At 40.1% G+C, this 19,994-nt stretch overlaps 1 protein-coding gene across 5 annotated transcripts in view; it reads right to left on the bottom strand.

The window, feature by feature from the left end:
* The window catches only part of TADA2A (transcriptional adaptor 2A), a 68,164-nt gene that overhangs the window by 17,977 nt on the left and 30,193 nt on the right, over positions 1-19,994 (bottom strand). For all 5 annotated transcript variants that reach the window (XM_040640954.1, XM_040640955.1, XM_040640956.1 and 2 more), the window contains 4 exons: positions 11,274-11,365; positions 9,191-9,348; positions 7,830-7,918; positions 6,546-6,618 (listed from right to left, as the gene is read on the bottom strand). In XM_040640954.1, coding sequence (XP_040496888.1) covers positions 6,546-6,618; positions 7,830-7,918; positions 9,191-9,348; positions 11,274-11,365 — 412 coding nt within the window. The remainder of the gene's footprint in view (positions 1-6,545; positions 6,619-7,829; positions 7,919-9,190; positions 9,349-11,273; positions 11,366-19,994) is intronic.

The following is a 19,994-nucleotide window of genomic DNA, read 5'->3' as shown; positions in this document are numbered from 1 at the left end:
AGTAGATTCTGGAACTATCTTAATAACTTGTTATCCCCTTAAGGCTTTGTGTAAGTTGAGAGTCTGATGGGTTTTGTTTTAATTACCGAATGTATTCACAGAAGAAAGAGCACAACATAATGACCTGACACGTGTCCTTTGGAAAACTAAAATATGCTGTTCAGATGTTAGGTAATAAAATTTAACACACCAACCGTGCAGCAAAGAATTTAGTTGTGTATGACAATCACGTCTTTCAGGACAGTAAGCCTACAGCCTCTGTAATACTGATAAACAAGAAAGGCAATATAATCTCATTGCTCATCAGAAGGATGTGAGGTACAAATTCAAGTTTAACCCATGGGGGCAATGAGTCAACACAGAGATTTGCACGTTCTCCTAGAGTAACTTTTTAAACGTTGTTTTCAAATATGTTCTTATTTGAAATGGACAAGTTAGATCAGCTTTTGCTGAACCTCTTCTCCCTATTCTACCTCCAGCTACCTTTCCCAGTAGTAGTCCCTGAGGGTAACACCATGGAACAGTCTGAAACCCACACTTTTGCTTCCTGAAACTAGATTTTAAGTCAGGAAAAAAATGCGAACAATCAAGCAAGAGAACAGTACACAATGGCTCATTACAATCACGAATTTCTTTTACTATATAAAAGCAAGAAGAGTTGAGTAACATACAGTTCTGAGGCACCGTCAATACAGTATCCCTGACAAAAATAATAGAAATAAATTCTGGATCCTCCATGCTGACTCATTACTGTGAGGCTCACTGCTACCTGCCCTCAGGATAGTTTCATATTAGAAGGAAGAAATACCCACATCTAACAGGCAGGGCTACAAGCACATGCACTATGTATGTATGTAACTTCAATCACTGGGAAATGACCAGGAATACTTTTTCTAGGCCATTCTGCCTTGAGTCTGAGATAAAAATAACATAAATTCTATCTGGATGATCTGGAGAGGTAAGGGGATGCATTATTTTTTAAAGTTTAAGTATAAAGAAAAAAGTATTGGTTACTACGGATTTTCTTTGTTCGTTTCTAGTAAGTTCAAAAATTTATTTAAAGATTTTATTTAGGGGCGCCTGGGTGGCTCAGTCGGTTAAGCATCTGCCTTCGGCTCAGGTCATGATCCCAGGGTTCTGGGATTAAGTGTGGGGCTCCCTGCTCAGTAGGGAGTCTGCTTCTCCCTCTCCCTGCTCCCCTGCTCCTGCTGTCTCGCTATTGCTCTCTCTTTCAAATAAACAAAATCTTTAAAAATATATATAGATTTTATTTATTTGACAGAAAGAGAGAGAGCGTGCCCGCACGAGCAGGGGGAGAGACAGAGGGAGAAGCAGGCTCCCCGCTGAGCAGGGAGCTAGAAGTGGGGCTCCATCCCAGGATGCTTACCAGCCGAGCCACCCAGGCGATCCAGTAAGTTCAAAATTTAAACAACACTGCTTTGTTTTTCCTCACAACTGTCCATGACTCAAATAATATCAGATTCAAGATTTAAGGCAATGGTTTTCAAACTTTCTTTTAGGTAGCACAACTCTTTCTAGAAGTGAGCTCTTTCTTGAGGTAGAAGGTTGTTCCATATAGAAGCCCAGGTGCCATGACATACCCCCACCGTTTTCTAACACCCAGCTGTAGAATGGTAAGTTCTAGACTGCTGTGCTGGTGGAGATGCACTTGATATGCCTGTGTGGTGGAATAGGCAGGCAGGTGCAAACAGGGAGGAGACGATGTGTCTCTAACCAAACACAAGTTTTACAGTGGACTCTAACTCTTTTTCATATGAGAAACAGAACTTGGTAGTCAACAGTTCAAAGCAGGAGAAGCAAAAAAAAAAAAAAAAAAGGAGGAAAAAAATACGTAAACAGCTAACACACAACTGAGTACTTATCGCATTCTAAGCTCTTTGTGGGTCTCATCTTACTTACCTACCTAATAACAAGACGAGTTCAATAGGAAAAAAACGACTTGAAAATCCAGTGGAAATTACTGCTAATTCTGAAAACATATTTCTGTAATTTTTCTAAGATATTAACTTATCAGGTTGTTTCCTGAGATTTGTTTGGGAATGACTTAATTAACACAAGAAAAAAAAACAGCTGAAGAGACTACAAAAAAAATCTATAAAAACCGACCAATGGTTTCACTGCTTGGTTATTTCAATAGTTTGAACTGTGCAACTGGCTCTGGAGAACAAAGGGAAGGAAAGGCACACACAGAAACAAATGGGAGAACTGGAATTCTCCCAGAGGAAAAGGCACATTTGAAGCTGTCTCTTTTCTTTATAAAGTATACTCAGATAGCAGCAACTGATTATAAAATCTTAACTGCATGAATAACCCAGGGAGGACCACACCACAGCAGGCAGAACAGAAATGAGAAGGCAGACACTGAAAGAATGAGAATCCCTGGTTCACATTCTACTTAAAGTGACTGGAAGTTCCAGGAAAGCGGGCAAACAAAGAACCAGATATCATTGAAAACAAACAAAAACCACCCATAACCTATTCACTCCTGAAATCTCAGCTTTGGGAGAAGAATTGTCTCCCTGTGATTACACTGGGGACTGATAACAAAGTTTCTAAACGGCTGGCCTTAAAATATTTCAAGAAGTGGGCAGAAGTCAGAGGCAGTTCCTTCCCACTGCAGTGTATTTCTAACATTGTTCAAAATAGCTGGCAACATGTCTCTGTTTTCCTGACAGAAGGCACTTACTGCTTGCTTGGCAAGAAAACCAACTCAGAGACCTTAACTGCAGGGAAGCCAATCAAAATCCCTATTGCAACCACACAAGCACAAACCTGTGACTCAGGTATTCCCCAGAAGCAAAGCTTTGAAAAGTCATTTTCCCCAAAAGCTTCTGGGTCAAGATGGACACAAGTAATTCTGGGAAGGAAAGAGGACTATGTGACCTAATGGTTAAAGTCAGCAAGTAGGAAGCCATAGTTCCTTAAGGCCTTTGTGCGCTTTCCTGACTGTAAAATGGGAAAATATCTACCCCTACTTCTCAGCAATGTAGTTAAGCGATTGAAGGTAACAAATGTGACATCTCACAAACACACACTCAAAACCCAGCAATAAAAATGCAAGGTTGTAAAGATGATAAATATTGTACAGTATAAACAACATGGACAGGAGATGGCTCTGTCACTAGCAGGTTATATGACCTTAGGCAAGTTACTTCATATTTCCATTCTTCAGTTTCCTCATCTATAAAATCGAGATGTGGATGATGATGATGATGATGATGGTGACAATAATGCCAAACTCATCAAGTTTTGTGAGGATTAAATGAGGTCACATGTGTGAAGGGCATAGAATGGTACCTGGCAGACAGTAAGGGCTGCATGTATCAGCTATTATTACTAATAGCATCGATGTCTAAAATGTCCTAAGCATAAAACTTTACATGCTTTACATGCCTTTAAAGGGAAGGGCACTGCCTATAAGAGTAAGAGAGAAGCTAAGTATACGCAGTGACAGGGCCGGACCTCTAATCTACTAACCATTCAATTATCTAAAGGCTGACAATATGAGCCAAAGAAGTGAAAAAAAAAAAAAAAAAAAAAAAAAAGGTGGGGAGTATTCACGCGTGGCCAAGAAATTGTGCTGAAATTAGCTTTCCAAATAGAGGGAGAGTAATCTGTCCTAATGGGCAACCCTATGAAGTGTTGAAAACACCAACCCAACACACAGGAAGGAGCGCACAACGCCTGTTGCTTGCCTAAGTTATAGGACAGCAATGATTAGAAGATGCTGCACTCAGGGTTTTAGAACCTGTGAAACTCTGGGAAAGGAGACACCACAAATCAAGGAGCAATTTTCCCAAATGAAAGCACACTGGGGAGAGACGGCCCACAGGAAAAAGGAACACCACTGTGCATCTACACCGAGATCCCAAACATACCAGGACACAGGAGAATGCCGAGTTATGAGTCTTCTGCATCGCTCTTTCTGAACCAGTAATTTCTGCTTGTTTCAATAAATACATGGTGGTGTCATTTAGGGACCCCAGAACTTCCTTATTTTCTTCCTCAGACACTGCTTCACTTGCAGTATCCTTTCCAGGCCCATTCTGAAAGCCTCTGGTATGGCTGGAATGCAATCAATTATCCCTCCATTGTATTCCAGGCCTCTATAATGGACCATTCAAACCCATCATATTAGACAAATTCCATGAATCACAGCAAACATTTTGGGTGAGGAAAAGAGCTTGGTGGCTTCGGCCCTGGGATGGAATATAAAACCCAGCCAAAGAGTTTGTTTCCTTGCAGTAGTTATGTAAGTAAGGGAACATAAAAGGAATGTTATTAACACTCAGTAATATTAAAAGTATAATGGTGTAATGGAATGGTAATAACACCAATCTCAATTACGTACCGTCTTTCATTGGAGACATTCACACTCTGACTAATCAGTGTTACCCCTTCTTTACTGGCAGTGGACACACACACACGCAAACAGCAAGCGAGATTGCAAGGACTTGCCCAAGATCACACAGTGACTCAGAAGCAGGCCTGAAGTAGAATCCGTGTCCTAATTTGCACAAAATATGGGCCCCTCTCTGTTCCAGGTGTGGTCAAAGAGCTCCTTCTCATTCCTTCCTGTCTCTGGCAAGAAAACCTCTCGCCACTGGGAGTGGGCTCCCAGTCCCTCCCCTTCAGTGAGTATTCTGGGGGAAAGTGCTCAGCTCAGGGGCCACACATACACAACACTGGACAGTGGGTCATGCCACCAGAGGAGCTAAGTAAGAACTCTAGACCATAAACAAAGGCTCCTTTTGTGGCACCAGCAAGTCACCCCTTTGATCTCAAGCACTGCTAACCCTCTTTCAAAGGTTAACATATTTTAAAAAGCACCCATCTGAACATCTTATAGTTTGCCACTAAGGGAGGGAAAAAGGAGGCAGGCCTTATTACTTACATTCTGTTCAAGCTGCTTATTGTAACAGTCAGTAACTGATGCTTTGATTCTAATGTTCAAATTAACTAGAATCAAGTGCCTCACCAGGCTGTAGAAATTACAGGAAGAACACAAAGAAACTAAAGTATGTTCTAGGTTTGAAATGCTAACTGAAACAAAAACTGCTAATCAACAGCTTCTTTCTGATTTTTTCCTGTTGCCCCTACTTAGTTACAGAAAGGACCGCAGTGTACCAGAAGAAACTGCAAACCTTCTACAAAGAATGAAGAGTGAAATTAAATACCAACCATTACCACAGTTTTCTTGATAATGTGGAGGCTAAAGAATGAAGACCTTGGGAAGAAGTGATTCGGCAAGTCTCTGACATAGTTGAGCCATTACTGACATGAAAAATGCTGACTTTCAAAAGTTGGTACTTTTGAATAGTACTAAAAGGGAGATTATTTATGGAGCTACTTTTTTTTTCATTCTGAATAAGAAAGATGCAAGTCAGGAAACAATAGTATTTTAATTAAAGCTGGTGTGTCTGACCAACACTGAGAGGCAATCTGCACACGGCAGTCCAGGCACCGCCGCCAGAGGGGATAAAGACCAGCACGCCAGTTACTGGGCTGGAAAAGAAGAGACTGACGTGGAAGACTGAACAAATACAGTGTATCTAGTGAATGCTCAAGGAGTTTGCTTTCAAGCTTTCCTCTTTTAGCTCCATCTGCGTCACTTCCACTTTCCTCAAAGCTGTGTGGGAGAAAAGGGGAGGAATGAACTTTTGCGAAGAAAACAGCTCAAGAAATACGTAGACAGAAAATCCTGAAGGTAAAACTTTTATGAAGACTCTCTCTCAGTCTAAGATCTGGTGTAAGGGACACCTAAATGGCTCTTGTATGGAGAGAAGCAGCAAGTGACAGAGTATCAGTTTTTAGTGACGGAGTATCTGTTAATGCAATACAGAAACTTGATTTATAATTCCACAAGGATTCTACTTGCCTTTCCCACCTGGGATATAGATTTAAGGGAAAAAAAGAGATTCAATGAAAGTCTAACCCCCCACTTTTAAGAGCCCTGCTGGCATTAACTACTTACGTTATAACACAAGAATGGACACAAATCCTTAGAGGACTAATCTTAGGTGAGAATTCCGAAGTGCTAAGAATCAACAGTACGGAGAAACAAATTCCCTATCTTGGTCTAAAAACCCTTGAAGAACTTCCATTCTTTTCCCTGCTAAGTGAAATTTGGGGTAACAAATTACAGTGACCGTCTAGCGTCATCGGTTGCTACTGAAGTCCCAAAGCGTTCACACTGACTCCCTTCCTTCTAAGGAGGCAATGAGAGCCATTCAACCAACTACCTCCGTGTAGGCTTACCTCAGTCAAAAGAAAGATCACATAGTCCAAGACCAGGATACCAACCACCATTACATGATCCACATTCCCACCCTCATCACAAATGATCTTTTTCATTGTGGTCAAAACACAACAACAGGGTAAATTCAGCAACTTACCCCACCAGGTGTTGAGTCCCGTAAGGGCAGGGAACCTGTTTTATTCATCCTTATTCACTCCTAGCACCCAACACAGTGTCACCACGTACTTTACAATCGATAAAAACGTGTGCTGAAATAAAATGTTACCATGTAAAATGTCCGAGTCATCTTCAACAAAATCGATGTCTCTCAAGTCCCATTCTGCGTAATTGTCAAACTCCTGTTTGGGGGAAAAAAATTCCCACCCCAAACCCATCAGCTTTGAGTAATGCCTTCACAGTAGCCATGCTTTAGAAGCAAACAGAGAAGAAACAAACACTTGTTAAAAAGTACTGAATGGAGAAGTACATGGTCAGATACTACTGTAAGAAAGAAGAAGTCCTGGGAAAAATCTTGAGAGGCTTTCAGGCAGTAGAGACAGCAAAAATATGAGAAAGTTAGGAGTCCAGGAATAAAGCCAAACCTAGTGTGCTAAAAATTAAAAGTAATCTGTTATAAATCTAAACGGAGAAATCTAACTCTGAATAGGCCATCAAGTATTTAGATAAGAACATCGTCTACATTAATTCATTTACCTTTCTACTACCTCCTGAGGGCTCTCTGTATTTGATGTTGCTTATATAATTCAATGGGTAGATTTATTCATATTCGACTCAACGAGTACAATTTGTAGCAGCAGTGTCTATGGGGTAGCTCTACAATATCAGCTGCCACGAACAAAATGCTGACCTGCGTATGACTGGCAAAATTATTTGTAGTCTGCTAAACTTCCAAATAATCTCCAGGAGCCTTGTGATGGTGGATCAGATGATAAATCAAGAGATTTGTAATTACTTTCACATGGCTTTTAACTCCATGGATGAACAAGGAACATACAGTTTTTATACACATTCATAATGCCTTATATACCTGTGATTACAGAACAGGGATCAGCAAACTACAGCCTATGTACCAATTTCAGCCCACTGCTTGTTTTTGTAAATAAAGTTTTACTGGAGCACAGGCATGTTCATTTGTTTACACATTACTTATGTTGCTTTTGCACAGTAATGGCAAAGTTTAGTTGCAACAGAGACTTGACAGTCTACAAAAAATATTTACTATCTGGTCCTTAAAGGAAAAAGTTTGCCAACCCCTGACATTGTACAACTTTGAAATGCCCGAGGGGTAGAATGAGAACCAGACTACACAAACCCCGTAAGGAAGTGAGAGCCATCATCTTTGCAACTTAAGAAATAGGTTCTTGGTGTGTAAAACTTTTACATTTTATATGTGAAAATGTTACAAATGAGAAAAGGCACTCAAATGGAAGAAAATGTGGCTGCGTAAGGCCCTATAAATCACAGTGCTTCGAAAATCTCTTTTTAGTGGTATGGGACCTACAGGTAAGAGATATAAGCCTCATGTGAAACAAAAACAAGTTTCTCCTACCTCGATGAAATCTGCTCGAGCTGGCATGTATCCTGCCATGTCCCGAGAAAGCAAGGAATCAAAGGTAGGTCGGGGAGGGTCATCTGCAGCTGGAAGAATTTAGGTTCTTAGTTAGATAATAAAATATTGGCATGAAAAAGTGACAGAGAGATCATCCTCATTTACACTCTGAAATATTTTTGTTTGGGAAAAAAACAGTGTCTGAGAGAATAAATAAAATTCAAAACATTTTTATAAAGGGAAAAGTGAGAAAGATAAAGTATTACGGAAACAGACTGGATTCTTAAAAAGGAAACTAAGACTTAGGGAATTCTCTAAATAAAATAGGGATATTCCTTCTGATTTGTGCTTTCTTAACATAATAGAAAACCAAGGATCTCCTCTTTCATATTACAGAACATAAGTATTTACCCTGTCTGCTTCAGTTCCCTTACCCCTTAGGACCAATATCAATTTACAAATCTCACCCAACTGAGCAAAAAAACCCCACAGGATTTGGAAGTTAGCTGGAATTGGGTCCCAGCTCTAATATCTTTTAGTCCCACGAGGCACAAATTATTTAACCTTTCTGAATCTGTTTCCTCATGTATAAAGCAAAAGCACTTGCTCTGCCTATCTCACTGGGTTGCTATGAGGAACAAATGATCTAATGGATCTGAAAACAAAATGCTACCATCCAAAGTGTTTTGCAAACAGGTACCATCAGGCTTTGAGTTAGTCAGCTATGAAACTGCTTCTACAGAGTCTGAGGAAAGGGGCGGGGAGGGCAGGGTGGGGGTGGTGGTGGTGGAGAAAACATTTGTATCTCATTACTTGTGCTTCTGGGAATCATTCAGCAAATATGTCCATTTATAATTCACCATGGTTTTAGTTATGTTTTGTTAGAAGACCCATGAGTCCCTTAGCCACATGAAATTAGAAAAAAAAAAAGTTCGCTATTGCTATCATAACTAAGTGAACTAAACTAACAAACTGCTTCTTGGACTTAACACTGGGATGATTAATAATAATGAATCAAATACTGGACTCTCTTAAGTAACTAATACCTATAATAGTAAACCCTCCAAAGCATGGAAGCTTGGCTCATTTTGGACATCTTATCCGCAGAAGCATTAAAGTTGACGGACATGTTCTTAAGCCTCAGAGTGGGTGGGCCTACACACTGTCTCTGGGCACCGGGATTTCTGGTACGGAACTCCGACCCCTCCTTGCCCCATTATAGCCCTGACTCTCAGTATCTGCCATGCCAACTCCTCCCATCTTCCACAAGCTCCTCAGGTGCCCAAACCACTGTTTATCTGCTCCTGCAATAGGGCCGGACGATGAGCTAAGCATCTCTTACCAATACAGGGAGGACTTACACTGGAACGGAATGGCCGTGTCAGTAGTTTTTGCCTCCTCCGCTTGCTTCAGGTTCAGCAGGGTAGATGCAAACAGAGGGTTATTGATGAAATGCTTCATATAGTGCTTCTCACACTCCTCCTTGGTCTTGGTGCACATCTGATTGGCTACATCCTGCCTAGAGGATCGTGAGGAAGAGCGAGAGCTCTGACCATTTATACAGAGTCGTCAAAGCATGGTTTGTTCTTTCCATATTTTAAGTCCCATCTAAATAAATGTCTGGAAATTGTTACCTCCAAACCAGTATCATGGAGATATCAGCTGAACAACAAGAGAAATATAAGCTTAATATTGGTGTAATCTGATGTGCCAAATCAGATTCTATTCCAAGATACAAAAATATCAGAAAAGAACCTTCCTTTCCCCCAAAGGCAAGGAAGACCATTAGGAAATTTGTAAATTTCCGTGTGAGCTAGGCCTCAGGAAAAGAACTGCTATAATAAACCACTTCGGAACACTCAAAATGTACATAAGTACAGTTTCATATTTGCATAATGTTTTATAGTTTACAAAACACTTCACGTCAACAAACGTTTCTTTACTAGAGGCCACGCAGTAGGCTAGAAACATTCACGACGTAATTTAAGTTAATCCTAGTATTACCCATGTAGTGTTGAGTGCTTACTATCTCAGTGTCACAGATGAAAAAAAGAGGCCCAAAGAGATTAAGAAACTTGCTTGAGAAAATAAAACATGTAAGTGCACAAAGCCGGAATCTGTACTTCAGACTCCTGACTCCTAAGCCCAGATGCGGGAGGAGGAGAGGTGGAAGCTCTCCAAGTTCCCTCTTGACCTCTCTCCTCTCCAGTACTTCCCTTGCCCGTCTCCTAAGGCACCACTATGCTCTGCTTCGTGTACTCCAATCGTCCCCATATATATTTTGATTTCCCTACCGGATTATAAGCTTCTTGGGGGCAGGATACATGTCATAATTTTTAGCTCTACCACCCTCACCACCAAGATTAGTGTCTTACTCACAGCTGACAGAGAAACAATAGTCTCTTTTTTTGGATGGTCTTTACCAAGGAGGAAGGGGAACAGAGAGGACTAGTCCATTTTAGAACATCAGAATAGCAAGCAAAAAATGAAAAACTAGGCCTAAGATGATTAGCAAGCTCCTCACAAGTGATCACTTTTTCTATCTTCTTTGGTACTCCCCATAGTACACAATATTTTATGACGCTTACTAAATGCTGAATAAATACAAGCAAAATGTGAACTGAACTCCAAGTTTCCTTCTTCAGGGCCCTGGACACAATGGAGGTAGCACAGTATATTCTATGACTATTAGGACAGATTACTTATACTAGGAAGTAGGACAGGGAGGATCTAGTTAGGAGTCCTTCACTAATAAGCTATGTGATCATGAGGAATGATCTTAACTCCCTAAGCTTCAGATACTTCATGAACGAAATATAATTTAATAATGTCCCTACTATCTATTTCACAAAATGAAATCATCAGTGTGAAAGTATTCCCAAAAGGTAAAAGTGAAAGTGATAGTATTATTATTAGGTGGCATTGCCTCCTAGGGCAACAGCAATGACTGCTATTCAGTTCTGCCAGGCCTGGACTTATCTGCAAGCTAAAAAGAGGGAATGCAAGTAACAGGTCTCCCAAACTCAAGTCTCAAGTAAGCTATGGCCATCTACCTAAAGTCTGACTCACTTAAATGATGAGGGTATCTATAGTCAAGAAAAATTCCTAAAATCAGAAAGGAGCAATAACTAGTAAGTCTAAACTTCCCCAGTATTCAGAAAGAAAGAACCAACCTTCCCTGTGTTGATATATCCAAAGTGGCCTTTTAGAGCTGCCCAGTCATGGACAACTAAACATACCATATCTCTGTGAGGCATTTCAGCCATGGAAAATAACATGCAGAATGGAAGAGGACGTATCTCTAAGTCATGGGTCAACAGAAAAGTAACATATGGCCCCCAAACTCCTCTTTCTGAGGTTCCTCCCTTTACCCTCTCTGAGGTTCCTCCCTTTACCCTCTCTGAGCCCACTAGGGCAGGACAACCCTTAACACCAAGCTCTTACCAATTTCCAAAGCCACAGTCCATCACAGCTTCTAAAAGGGCCATTTCTTCTTGAGCGGTCCAGCTGGGGTCAAGAACAGGAAAATCTGAGGTCTAAGGAAGAAAAAGTTTTGCCTAAGAACAGATGCAGAAATGGAACCCAGCAACCTGAAATGTAATGCTAATTCATACTCAAATGACTGTCATTCTCATGGTTTTGAGAGGTACCTAAAGTATATTCTTATTAGTTGTCCATCTCTCCCACCTCTATTTCCACCATTAACTACAAGAACCTCCAATAAACATTATCACTCAGAAATGCCATGTAACTCATGTAGACATATATATTTTTGAAGATTTTACTTATTTAGTTAGAGAGAGAGAGTAAGCAAGGAGAGGGAATGGCAGAGGGAGAGGGAGAGAGAGAATCTCAAGCAGACTCCATGCCAAGCATGGAACCCAACATGGGGCTCAATCCCACGATCCTGAGACCATGACCTGAGCTGAAATGAAGAGCTGGACGCTTAATTGACTGAGCCGCCCAGGCACCCCAAAATATTTTTGAAACTTAGCACAAATGTGGAGATAAATATTATAGTATCTTCCCATTTAGCTAAGAAAGAAGGCAATATAAATATGTGTATATTTATATACACATATAAACGATACATTTTTTAAAAAATGGTTACCTATGGGGAAGGGAGGAATAGAAGCTAAACCTCTCTGAATATTCCTTGTTTTATAGATCTGACTTTGAAATATAAATATTGTACATTAACTTCTAAATTTAAAATCCTAAGAGCCAAAAGCAAAATGTAACAAATAAACCTATGAGTTAATTTTAAGGCATAATCACAGAAATATCCCACATGACTTTAAAACACAGAGATTTGATTATATATCTCTAGTAGAATACCCCTTAGAAGTAAAAAGAACCGCCAAAAAAAAAAGTCTTACACTGTTTTCAGGAGTGTTGGTATAGTTATCCTGAGGTTATTGTATGTGGATGTGTTATGAGATAAAGCAAGTAAGTAATCTCGCTGGTGTCATTGGGCAGCGGGATTTCTGGCTTGGGGTTTATAAAGATAGAGATATGAGATCTATGCTTATGTAAAAACCTTATAGTCTTATATTTGAATTGAAATTTTAGTATGAACTTACAATGTACTTTGTCTGAGAAGAATAATTTCCTAACACTGTTCGATGAAAAAGTCTGGAAACAATGACCAACCCAGTAGCAATGAACACTTCTAATGCCCAGTACACAGCCACTAAATACTGTTTCCCACTAAAGGAAACAGGGCTCTTTGAAGAAAGACCTGATTCTAGGTTCAAGTCAGAAAATGTACCAGATGAGACTAGAACATTTTGTCCTAATGGAAAGCAAAGAGGCTCTCAAAGCCTCTAAGGGTCATGTCAAAAGGATTCAGAGGACAACTTGTAGAGGCTCCCACTAACCAAAGATGGAACATTTTGAGCATTAACAAAGATAATAACTGCAAAGGATTGAAATACATAAATCTTCTAAATTTCTAGAGGATGCCAGGGAACCAACTCATATTTTCAAAATTACTAAATAAAGTGAAATAATCAGGTATTTATCTGCGTTTCCTGTATGAACTTTACCTCAGGGTGGCCACAGAGATGAGACATTTCTTTTTATTGAATTATTTTAATTCATAAATTAAAAGGAGTTCTGGGGGTCACTTGGGTGGCTCAGTCACTTAAGCGTCTGACTCTTGATTTGACTCATGATCTCAGGGTCGTGGGACTGAGCCCCATGTCGGGCTCTGCGCTGAGCATGGAGCCTGCTTAGATTCTCTCTCTCCTTTTCCCTCTGCCCCTCTCCCCTCCCCGCCCCCCTATTGTGTGCGTACTCTCTTTAAAAAAAAGAAAAAAAAAGTGTGCTAGTGCTAGGGTTAAAAGATAACTATTCTGCAATCCCTGATGGACAGATCTACACAATGATCATAAATGAATCTGACACAGCTGCCATATGTAACTACCGATTTATAGGAAACACAGAAGGCCAAAGAACATGCTAACAGCAAAATTCACACTGTACCAATATCTATTAGAGAACTTATGTTTTTTAAAAACTCAAATAAACTAGAAGAAACAAGAGAAAGAGTGAGGGAAGGGGGACAGGTAGAGTGGAACACCCACAGAACAGAAAACATGTAAGAAGCAACCAACTGGAATGTATGGACCTTATCTATATCGCAATTAAAACAAATTGTAAAAGTTTTTTAAAAATTTATGATATCACTACACATTCATGAAACCCACTAGAATAGCTAAAATGAAGAAAGCAACAATATCGAAAGTTTGCAAGCATGTGGAACAATCAGAATTCTCATTCGTTGCTGGCAGAGGTGTAAAATACTACAACCACTTAGGAAACTTCTTGACAGTTTCTTAAAAGTTAAATATGAATAATCACTGATTCTATGACCTAGCAATTCCACTCCTAAGTATTTATCCAAGGACAAAAAAACATGTAACCACAGAAAGCCTTATACAGGAAAGTTCATAACAGCTTTATTCATAATAGCATAAAACTAGGCAAAGCCCAGGTGTCCATCAATGGGAGAATAACAGTGTCATATTCATACCACAGAATAATATTCAATAACAAAAAGGAATGACCTACTATACACAACATGAATAAATCTCAAAAACATGCTGAAAGAAAAAAGAAACAAAAGTACATACAGTATGAATCCATTTATATGCAGTTCTAGAATATGCAAAACTGATCTATGGTGATAAAAATCAGAACAGTAATTATTTTCAGGGGTAGAGAAGGGAGCAGAGATATTTTTAAAAAGCTTTTATGACATGACTGGGGAATAATGAAAAGTGACTTGAATTAAATTTTAGAGAGATCTAGTAAAACATTTATAAATGAAATAAGATGTCTGGGGGATTTGCTTCAAAATAATCTGAAGAAGTGGGGCTTTAGATGAAACAAGATAGGCTATGGGTTGATATTTTAAGAGCTAGTACCAAGTACATGGGACTTTATTACATTGTACTGTATGTGGGAGTTGGGTTACAATTGTAGCTCCCCATTAACTTCCAGAATTCACATCCTGCTGCAGTCCCATCCCATTTAATATGGGCTGGACCCGTGACTTGCTTAAGGCCTGGCAGCTTTCATTTCTATGTTTTTGGGAGCCCTGAACCACCATGTAAGAAACCCAGCCTCCTTGCTGGAAAGCCCCTGTGGAGAGGCCTGAGGGAGAGGGAGCGGCACAAAGCCTACCTGGAGAAGAACCAGACAGTTAAAATGTTCCAGCTGGGGGCACCTGGGTGGCTCAGTTGATTAAGTGGCCAAACTCTTGGTTTCGACTCAGGTCTCGATCTCAGGGTCATTGAGATCAAGCCCCACAGTGGGCTCTGCACTCAGTGCGGAGTCCGCTTCGGATTCTCTTTCCCTCTGCCTGCAGCTTGCTTGCAGACTTTCTCTCTCAAATAAAATCTTAAAAAAAAAAAAGTTCCAGCTGTCTCCCAACCAATGCAAGCCATTCTGAGATACCAAGAGTGTGAAAAAAGCCCTGTGGACTTCAAGCCTCAGCACATCATGTGGAAATGAAAGCTACCCTCGCCATGCCCAATCTGAATTCCTGACCCAAAAAACTATGGGAGACAATAAAATAGTTGTTATTTTAAGCCACAATGTTTTGAAGTACCTATTAGGTAGCAACAGATAACTAAAACACCATTCTATTTTAGGGTGTACATAAAAAAATTTTTTTGGATTTTCTATAATAAGTTATTTTTAAAAGGTGACAGGAGAGGTCTTCAGATTACATGGGCATTTAGAAATTGTTATACCTTCTGTTGATGACAAAAAAAACCCCACAAACCTCCATGATTTGTGAAATTACACTGCTAATAAGTAACACATTTTTATCTGAGCACATACTCTGAATATGCCCAGCACATGAGGTACCATGAGATCCAAAAGAACAGTCTATGTCATATATTCAGTCTATGTCTATATTTGTAATAATCTGGCAAATGGCATAAATATATACAAATACGAAAACTCACAGTTGAAGAGCCTATGTTATTTCTACAACTGTACTTCAGGAAATTAATTAGTCCTAACCAACTTTACTGGAAATTAATTAGTCCTAACCAACTTTACTGCAAGCTAAACAAGAAAAACTTTTTTTTTTTTTTTTTAAAGATTTTATTTATTTATTTGACAGAGATAGAGACAGCCAGCGAGAGAGGGAACACAAGCAGGGGGAGTGAGAGAGGAAGAAGCAGGCTCATAGTGGAAGAGCCTGATGTGGGGCTCGATCCCAGAACGCCAGGATCATGCCCTGAGCCGAAGGCAGACGCTTAACCACTGTGCCACGCAGGCGCCCCAAGAAAAACTTTCTACACCAAAAACTAAATAGTCAGAAGGGAGTTTTTCTTAAAGTTGAATCAGTGTTATTCAATTTCTGGACCCAATCTCAGCCTTACTAACCAGAATTGCTAAGAGTAGGGCCTAGGAATCTACAATTTTAAGAAGCTCCCAGGTGATTCTTAGGCACTAAAGTTTAAAATTCCTGGTATAAAGGGTGTGGCAGAAAGAGGTGCCTTGACTTGTTCAAGGTTCTAAGAATTATAAGGCAAAAATAGGCATAGAACTCAGAAATCTTGATTAATGCACCACCCACCACAGCATGAGTAACTTCCAAAAATATAACACTGTGAGATGACAAAAGTACTAAAAACCATTTAAAGTTTTCTGTGGCTTCATATGCACACACACACACACAAATCAAGTTTTTAGTGGCTTCATGTGTAGAAAGCCAAAATTTGGTCATCACTCCTATAGAAGGAAAGATTCCTCTTTTCCTTATCTGGGAACAGATAAGACTGGCAGGAAAAAAAGAGAGTATTAGTAACCTCCCAAAACTCCCCAAAGTAAAGGACAGAATTCTGAAATGTGTTTGTATGGGTGTTGAATATGTGAGAAAAGGATGATGTAATCAGAAGACTTAATTGGCCTTTGAGTGAGACTTAGTGCCTTCAGCATTATGTGGAAGGCATGGTGCCCAGAACAGCTAGAGAGAATGCACGCTCAGTTTTCCTACAGTGGATAATCATTATTCTACCCAGCCTATATTGAAGTATCCTGTAAGGAATTGTGAAAACAATTCAAAGGAAAAAATTTCTGTTCTGGTTCTAGGCATTTTTGGGTGAATTTGGGCAGAATAAACCAGTTTTCTGAAGATCTGATACATTGGTGAAATGAACTCAAAGTCATAGATACTTTGACCACGTTTTCCCAATCCTTCATTCATTTTGCAGTTGACAAGAGAAAAAAAATTATTCATATGAAAAGATGTTTCACATCATATCTTATCAGAGAAACGTCAATTAAAATGAAGAGGTGCCACTATATGCCTATTAGAATGGCCAAAACGCAGAACGCTGATATCAATGCAGGTGAAGATGTGGAGCAACAGGAACTCTCATTTGTTGCCAGTGGGAATACAAAATGGCACAGCCACCTGGGAAGACAAGTCTGGCAGTTTCTCACAGAACTAAACAACCTTAACATGTGATCAGCAATTGCGCTCCTTAATATTTATCCAAAGGAGCTAAAAACTTATGTCCACAGAAAAATCTGCACATGGATGTTTATAACAGCTTTATTCATAATTGCCAAAGCTTAGAAGCACCAAGATGTCTTTCAGTAGGTGGATGGATAAATAAACTGTGGTATGTCCAAACAATGGAGTATTATTTAGTGCTAAAAAGAAATGACCAATCAAGCCATGAAAAGACACGGAGGAAACCTAAATATTACCAAGTGAAAGAAGCACATTTGAAAAGACTACATATTGCATGATTCCAATTATAATGACATTCTGGGAAAAGCAAAACTATAGAGACTGTAAAAAGATCAGTGGCGCTCAGAGGTGGGGGGTCGGGGGGGATGGATGACCAGGCAAGGCACAGAGGATTTTTAGGGCCATGAAACTACTCCACAAGATACTATAATGGTGGATACATGACATTATATATTTGTATAAACCTACAGAATGTGCAACACCAAAAGTGAACTCTGATGTAAATGTGGACTCTGGATGATAATGAGGTGTCGGTGCAGGTTCACCAGTTATAACAAATGTACCACTCTTGTGGGGGATGTTAATGGGAGAGACGGTGCATACATTGGGGCAGAAGATGTATGGGAAATCTCTGTACTTTCTACTCAGTTTCGCTACAAGCCTATAATTGCTCTATAAAACAAAGTCTAATATAAAAAAAAGCCTTATTCCAAATCTTATAATTAGTGGAGAAACTATTTATAAGACTGAAGGTGTTTAGAGAGAAGTAGGGGAAGGCTAGTCAGTTGGCTGCCAAGAACTCTAAGGAGCATTTTCTTTTATTAATTATGGACCAGGGTCTGACTCTCAACATTACAGGCCTAGAAACTCATCTTAAACAGGACCCCACAAATAATCAGACTCAGAGATGCTAATTCACTCTTTCTATACTTTGTAGATACATGATGGCACTGTGATAGGCAGAATTCTAAAGATGTGCCCCTCTCCCCCCAAGATTCCTGTCCCCTGATTATTCAATCAAATAGTAACTATATATTGCTGTGAGGGGACCCTGTTGATGGAATTAAGGCACTAATCAGCAGACCTTAAAATAGGGAGAGCAGCCCAGATAATTTGGGTGGACCCAATGTAATCACAAGCCTTTAAAAGTAGAAGAGGGAGTCAAGAGAGGGGCATCTGGCTGGCTTAGTCAGAACATGTGACTCTTAATCTTGGAATCATGAGCTTGAGCCCCATGTTGAGTGTAGAGATTACTTAAAATAAATAAATAAAATTTCCTTTATTTTTTTAAAGATTATTTATTTATTTGACTGAGAGAAAGAGAGAGAGCACAAGCAGGCAGAGTGGTAGGCAGATGGAGAGGGAAAAGCAGACTCCCTGCTGAGCAGAGAGCCCGATATGGGGCTCGATTCCAGAACCCCGGGATCATGACCCGAGCTGAAGGCAAATGCTTAACCGACTGAGCCACCCAGATGCTCCAATAAAATTTCCTTTAAAGAAGAAGAAGGGGGGTGCCTGGGTGGTTCAGTCAGTTGGGCATCTGCCTTAGGCTCGGGTCACGGTCTTGGGGTCCTGGGATCGAGCCCCATATCGGGCTCTCTGCTCAGCAGGGAGTCTGCTTCTCCCTCTCACTCTGCCCACCCCTCCCCTTGCTTGTGCTCTATCAAATAATGAAATCTTTAAAAATAAAGAAGAAGAAGGGAAGCAGGAGACTCAGCATAGAGGAAGCAGAAGAGGTCAGAAAAACTCCAGGCATTTTTCATCAATCACCGTCAAGAACTCCTGGCCACTGCTACCTTTGACTATGGAGAAAGGAAGGTCTCTAGAGGCTGAGAGCAAGCCCTGGCCAACAGCCAATAAGGGAATAGTGCATCAGTTCTACAACCTCAAGGAAGGGAATTCTCTCGACAATCTGAATGAGAATGGAAGCAGATTGGAGGCAGACTCTCTCCTGGGGTCTCTAGATGAAAGCCCAGGCTGGCAACACCTTCATTTTGACATTATGGGACCTGCAGCAAACTAGGTGAGCCTAATGCTCTTCTGACCTACAGAATTGTGAGACGATAAATTTGTGTTATCTTATGCCACTTAATTTTTGATAATTTGTTATGGAACCAATAGAAAACTAATACAAGTATAAATGGATTAATTCACAATGTGAAATTATTACTGTTAAGATGCCCAGCCAGTATTCTTTCCTGTAAAAAAAACAAAAACAAAAACAACTGAATGGGAGGCTGAACATAAGAAAATTACTTGGCGAATTGTTATTTTCCGATAACTGACAAAACTGTCTTTTTTTTTTTTTAAAGATTTTATTTATTTATTCGACAGAGATAGAGACAGCCAGCGAGAGAGGGAACACAAGCAGGGGGAGTGGGAGAGGAAGAAGCAGGCTCATAGCGGAGGAGCCTGATGTGGGGCTCGATCCCATAACGCCAGGATCACGCCCTGAGCCGAAGGCAGACACTTAACCGCTGTGCCACCCAGGCGCCCCCTGACAAAACTGTCTTGATGAAGATATGTACACCTCCCAAGCAGACAAGATATTCGTTTTGGCTTATTAAAGTGCCCATTCTTCCGGCTAGAGCTTGGAAGGGCTGCTACCAATATCTGCCTCTCATTCCTTCTTTAGAGGTGGCAATACAATCAATCAAGTGCCAGTCAAGTCTTATTCTGGCCTATAAGCCAGTCTATGATACCATTCACTCAATGTTCATTTTATAACTTCATTCTCAGGGTAACTAATTTCCCCAAGGCAGGAAGAGGGAGTGCCAGAGGTAAACTTCACCACTGCCCACATGAACCACATAATAACATCATTAGCCAAAACACAGCAACAACACATTTACTATCTGTTTATCAGCAAACCTAAAATGCACTGTACGTCTTATCCTTACATCAGTAAATTTCAATAAGTACTTTTTTTAAATCTTTAAATTTTTTAAAAGTAATCTCTACTCCCAACGTGGGGCTTGAACTCACAACCCCGAAGTCAAGAGTCACATGCTCTACTGACTGAGCCAGCCAGGCACCCCTCAGTGAGTACTTGCAAATTCCTTCCAAGTTTGAAACAAAAATCTCAGTATGTAAAATGATTTTTGGACTTAAATGCCTTAGCAGATCCATAAAACCCTAAAACACTTACTAGGAAATGATTA

Source organism: Ursus maritimus, unplaced genomic scaffold (genome assembly GCF_017311325.1).
Source record: "Ursus maritimus isolate PB19 unplaced genomic scaffold, ASM1731132v1 scaffold_24, whole genome shotgun sequence".
Lineage (NCBI taxonomy): Eukaryota > Metazoa > Chordata > Mammalia > Carnivora > Ursidae > Ursus > Ursus maritimus.
Note: the sequence above shows the minus strand (reverse complement) of the source record. Positions and strands in the feature narration are given on the sequence as shown.